We start from the raw sequence: 5,611 nt of genomic DNA, 5'->3' as shown, positions 1-5,611 counted from the left end.
ATACATTTTCTACCAAAGGAACCCAGCTAGAAACTTCCAGGATTGAGAGAGAATACATATGAAGGCAATGCTTTGAAGGTGCAATGTGGAAAATGATAACACCTTACTGTGAATAGGTTTGGAAGCTTGTTTCCTCCTACAACAATAGCTAGGGTCTAACTCTGACATTACATTTTATTATTTGTTGGGATTCAATTAATTAAGAAGAGAAGTATGAAAAGCATTATTAGAAGGATGTAGGAAGAAAGAGAAATAATAAAAGTACGATGTAGGGGTATTTAGGTAAATAGAGGAGTTAAGAACATAGGAAGTACGACAAGGAGTGTTCATCTTCTTAAGGTTAAGTCACATGATTGCTGGAACTAGAAATTGTTCAGGACTCTGGAGTAAATAATGAGGCCCCTCACTACCTTCATTTTTTGACACGTGGCATTTCATATTATACATGAATTCTATTCAAACCCTCTTCTCTCTCTCTATTCCTTCTTCATCAATATTCAATACACCAACCCCCCTCCCTCCCTAAAAAGGGTTTCTCCCACTATTCTCCTAGTTTTCCATTATCATCATCATCATCCTTTTCATCATTTCATCATCCACTCTCATCTTTCTTTCAACCCCACTTTCAACACGGTTAACCACTAATTTTACCCAATTAAGTTTTCTATTCAAATTCAAACTCTAACTAATAATGCCCATGTCAACACAACTTAATTAGACCAATATATAGATTCAACTAAAAATACTACTAATTATTACAAGTTTTTGACCCCCTAAAAATATAATTTCTAAAATATAATATTTTAAGATATTCATGATTTTTTGAATTAATCTTGTAAGTGAATAGCTAGCACTAATAAATTTATTTAAAAAATACTATTTACATACTAAAATTAGCTACTAAAACTAATCAATATATATTTATATACACATATATATAATTTAACTTATTTTTAATATATATTTTATATTTTAATGTATATTTTATTCTAATAATTAATTTTAATATATTTCGGTCGATTTATTTAATAACAGTGAGGGGTTGAAATTAGTTAAATGGTCACATTTTCTTTTTTTACAAGAAAATGTATCACTATATATAGGACATTAGGACTGTACAAAAGACGTGTTGAACAGTAGTAAACCGACTTTGATTTCAATTAAGACAAACTCAGTTTTCTAAGCCATAATTTGATCTGAAGTTATCCTAATTAGTAATCGTTGTTAATCCAATTTTCAGGTAAAATGTAAAAAATGAAACAATATAGATAATTAGTATCAAAGAAAGAAAATATAAGATATAACAGTGCGCTATGAGATTTTAAAAATAATAGAACACACAACTGATGATACTTGTTATTGTTTTTGTGTAATAATGTGAGTTCATTTCAATAGATAGACCCTACGTAAGTATAACAAATGAATTAATATTATAAAAAAAAAGTGTTGGAAAACATAAGTATAGAATTAAAGAAGAGATTTATTGAAGAAATGTTGGATTATTAGGTATAGTTTACGTGTAGGAAGAGAGAAGTGGTGAAAATACAATAAGATTAGAGATTGAATTAATATCCAGTAAGCTAATTAAGCGGGGTGGGTGTCGCTGTCATTGAGTTAGCAGTGTGTTAAACACAACATAGCAGCTGAGAGAAAGTGACAGGTGGAGAGAGAATGAAGCATATTTGAGATTGCATTAGGGCTTCATTAACATGCTTTTCCTCTTCTTCTTATTAATCCCCCCATCCAGTGTGTCTATGTCTATAATAATAATAATAATATACAGTCTTCTCTTTTTCTTTTCCTGAGAAGTGAGAACCATAATAATATTGAGAGAGAGAGAGAGATGGGAAGGGGAAGGGTAGAGTTGAAGAGAATTGAGAACAAGATCAACAGGCAAGTGACCTTTGCAAAGAGAAGAAACGGGCTACTGAAGAAGGCGTATGAGCTTTCAGTTCTTTGTGATGCTGAGGTTGCTCTCATCATCTTCTCCAATAGGGGAAAACTGTACGAGTTTTGCAGCAGTTCAAGGTATCACTCTTAAACACAAAAAAAGGACTCTTCTCTTCTCACATACCTTTATGCTGCTAACCGAGATCTCCAAACGGCGTTTATAGCACCTAGAGTTTTTCTGCAATCTTATAGCTGTTAGATCTGCAACTGGAAACGCCATCAACGCCCATCACTGTTGTATTCAATTTTTTTCATTTTTCTTTGCTTATTCACAGATCTCATCTGCTTCCAAAATTCAGCTCTTTTTTCAATGTCTAGGGTTTCTCTTTCTCTTTTCTTCTCCTATTTTTAGTCCTTTTTTATATTTTATATTTTTTTCCCTCTAATTTCTTATGCTGCCGTGGCTTGGTTTCTTTCTTGTAAATAAAAAAAAAAAAAATTATCATTTTGGGGTGAAGCTCTTGGTTGGTTGGTTGGGTTACCTGGGGTTTGTTCTTGGAAACACAGCCATGACCAAAGGCTTTTAATTTGAAGAACTTGCTTTTCCTTGTAAATCACTTGTCTTCTCTTGATGTTTGTGACGGCAACTTAAATGGTTTTTCAATTGATCATTTCATGATAGAGACATTTTGTGAAATCACAAATCAGAATGGTCTCTTCTTGCGTGCTTCCATTCCATTTCATTACTTGACTTGACCCCCCTCTTTCTCTTCAATCACTTCATTCCTCCTACATACCTTTTCTTTTTCTTCTTCAGTTTGCTTATAGTTTGGTTCTTTTTTAGATCTGACTGTAACCAAAAGTATTTGCAATGTTCTACCAGTTTATTTCTGGGTTTAAAAAGTTTTTTTTGTCATGTTTCACAGTCATGAACCAAGGCAATAATCTCTTGTCAACAAATACTACTACTCACTCTTTTCTACCGAACAAGTTTCTCATTACTATACATACTGTGATGCTTTAACATGCAGGGTTAATTAATTAATTAATTAGTATTAGTATAAATTAGAGTAAATTTACAATCTTTTATTTGGTTACTACTTATTTTAATTCAAAATGAGAATGAAGATGCATTAAGTATTATATTAACAGAGGATGGAGATGGCATAATTGTCCTTAATTGGCATTAATGTTAGGCAATAGTAATAATATTCATATGGTGTTGTGGAATGTAGTTTATTCAAGATATGTTTGATCCGTTTGTAAGTATTAAGTACCAAGGAGTGTATGACATGTACTAATTTATTCAATGATTTTTAATGTTTTTTCTTATTTGGTTTGTACATGCAGCATGCTGAAAACACTAGAGAGGTACCAGAAATGTAACTATGGAGCACCGGAAACTAATGTGTCAACTAGGGAAGCCTTGGTAATGGTGAATAGTCCCAACATATTATCCTCTTTAATTTCATCAATTTCTTTTTCCTTTTTATCTCTCGAGTTTTACTATAACGGGATCGAAAAAATTGATTTATAAATTCATAATAATTATCACTTATTAATTATATTATATGCATAGATAAGAATGGTGTAGTATCATTTGTTGCAATTCATCAGAACTGTGTGCCTCTGAACAATAGATATTTTAGCTTATTTTTGTCTTCTCATTTGACTTTCAGCACAAATTTAGGTACATGAACAATAAAAATGTTAAAAAAAAAAATCTATAGTATAATTCGTGGTAATAATCTATAAATATTATATACTAACTTCCTCTATATAAAAATAAAAAAGAAAAGAAGGGCGGTGTTTATGTTGCAAGCAAAGACTATTTGGTAGTAATAGTGTCTATTTTCATAAAAAGAAAAACTAAACAAAAATACTTGATCAAATGTCTCTACCTTTATAAGAAGGTGAATGATTCAGATCATGCCTTGCTTACAAAGTGTGTTAGAGCGCGCAATTGAGTTATGAAAGCATTTTTGTGGCATTATGAATGTAGGAATTAAGCAGTCAACAAGAATACTTGAAGCTGAAGGCACGTTATGAAGCCCTACAAAGGTCCCAGAGGTATATACACATACATATATTGAATTGAATTGATGCTCTGTATGTTGATGGAATCCTTTAACATGATGTGTATGTTATTAGAAACCTGATGGGAGAAGATCTTGGCCCTCTAAGCAGCAAAGAGCTGGAGTCACTGGAAAGGCAGCTAGATTCGTCGTTGAAGCTAATCAGATCCACAAGGGTATGTAATCTCACTCATGCGTTTCACTGTATGTAACAATGAAGAAAGTCATTATTAATATTGCAATTGTGGTTTCCTGTACAGACCCAATTCATGCTGGATCAGCTATCGGAACTTCAACGTAAGGTATTATGTGATCCATTATGCTTGCATGGTGTGTTTAATTTGCATTGGATGATTATTATTTGCTCATGACCAGCCTCTATGTTTTGTGTAGGAACACTTGCTAAGTGAGGCTAACAGGGCTCTCAGACAAAGGGTAAGAAATATCAATCTCCCAAATCACCAGTTAACTTAAAATAATTGCAAAGTAGAATAATATAATTGTGAATCACCCAAATCTAGCAGTTGGAAGGGTATCAAATAAATCCAATGCAGCTGAATCCTGGTGGTGTTGATGATATGGGATATGCCCGCCATCCACCTCAACCTCAGCCCGATCCTCTTTTCCAGCAATTGGATTGTGAGCCTACCTTACAAATTGGGTATGTATGCACCAATTCTTCTATAATATATCATAATTTGTCTGAACTTGTTGATTATTACAATAGAATCATGTTTTGAATTTTTGCAAGGGCAGATATCAGCCTGATCCAGTATCAGTGGTGACGGCAGGCCCAAGCATGGGCAATTACATGGGAGGATGGCTACCATAGATGAATATACCAAGCTCCATGCCTTGTGACACCCACTCCAGCTTCATATATCTATCTCGTTTATTTTCAATTTTATTTCACAAACAAAAAAAGAAAAAAGAAAAAAATCGCTTTGGCATGTAATGGACTTATTATAATTCTTATTTTCTACTGGCTAGTATGGACACTACATATAAGCAGTGCTGTTCTCTGTGTACTCTCATAAAAACTGCACTTCTTTGCTGTGTTAACTTTAATTTCTCATAATAGAATAATTATTTGTTTGCTTCTCTAACTCTTGTGCTTGCATTTAAATTGTTACACGTTGAGTTTTGCTAAGATATTTTTAAGATGGAGTAGTTTAGTCAATTAGTCATCATTAATTATAAGTGATAAGTGCATAAACCTTCCTTAACGGATTAAGGCCCCGGCTTTGAATCATGGTGACACGTGCGATCGAAAATTAGAAATCCGGATAAATGGAGGAAGCACGTGCAAATAGACACGTGTCAAGTTAAGGATGGTTGCTGATTTCTTTTTGGAGAAGGGGAGCGAGCTAGGCAGTTACTAGGTAGTTAGGGTTTAGGAGATCGATCGGAATGGGGAAGAGGAGGGTGGTGAGATTCTCCAAGAGAAGAACGGACTAATGAAGATAGCTCGTGAGCTGTCGATTCTGTGACGGAAACGTGGCGGTGCTAGTGTTCTCCGGCAACGGCAAGCTCGCCGACATGTGCAGCGGTGACAGGTATATCTATAGAGTATAGTAGGTACCTTGCTTGCTTTCTTCGTTTACCTCAAAGGACTAATAGTTAGTAGTAGCTTCTTTAGGTTAAAA

General features: G+C 33.8%; 1 protein-coding gene across 4 annotated transcripts; it reads left to right on the top strand.

The window, feature by feature from the left end:
- Positions 1-1,666: 1,666 nt before the first annotated feature.
- Positions 1,667-5,071, top strand: LOC107482135 (agamous-like MADS-box protein MADS4). Of its 4 annotated transcripts, none has more exons than XM_016102535.3 (8): positions 1,667-2,028; positions 3,241-3,325; positions 3,893-3,960; positions 4,042-4,141; positions 4,226-4,267; positions 4,359-4,400; positions 4,490-4,626; positions 4,722-5,071. In XM_016102535.3, the coding sequence occupies exons 1-8, from the start codon at positions 1,844-1,846 to the stop codon at positions 4,795-4,797; spliced, it is 735 nt and encodes a 244-aa protein (XP_015958021.1). In that variant the 5' UTR covers positions 1,667-1,843; the 3' UTR covers positions 4,798-5,071. The 4 variants fall into 4 exon arrangements, with proteins under 4 accessions (XP_015958021.1, XP_015958020.1, XP_015958022.1 ...); XM_016102534.3 differs by having other exon boundaries at positions 4,487-4,626; XM_016102536.3 differs by having other exon boundaries at positions 1,670-2,028; positions 3,241-3,319; positions 4,487-4,626.
- Positions 5,072-5,611: the final 540 nt, after the last annotated feature.

The sequence above is a fragment of the Arachis duranensis genome, chromosome 3 (genome assembly GCF_000817695.3).
Source record: "Arachis duranensis cultivar V14167 chromosome 3, aradu.V14167.gnm2.J7QH, whole genome shotgun sequence".
Taxonomy (NCBI): Eukaryota; Viridiplantae; Streptophyta; class Magnoliopsida; order Fabales; family Fabaceae; genus Arachis; species Arachis duranensis.
This window is presented reverse-complemented; position numbering and strand designations above follow the sequence as displayed.

What these genes read in the sequence shown, in the direction of transcription:
- LOC107482135 (XM_016102534.3), top strand. Translation starts at nt 1,844, where the DNA reads ATGGGAAGGGGAAGGGTAGAGTTGAAGAGAATTGAGAACAAGATCAAC. An exon ending in GAGTTTTGCAGCAGTTCAAG is followed by an intron (nt 2,029 to 3,240) that starts GTATCACTCTTA and finishes TTGTACATGCAG; the next exon opens with CATGCTGAAAACACTAGAGA. An exon ending in AGCTAATCAGATCCACAAGG is followed by an intron (nt 4,142 to 4,225) that starts GTATGTAATCTC and finishes TTTCCTGTACAG; the next exon opens with ACCCAATTCATGCTGGATCA.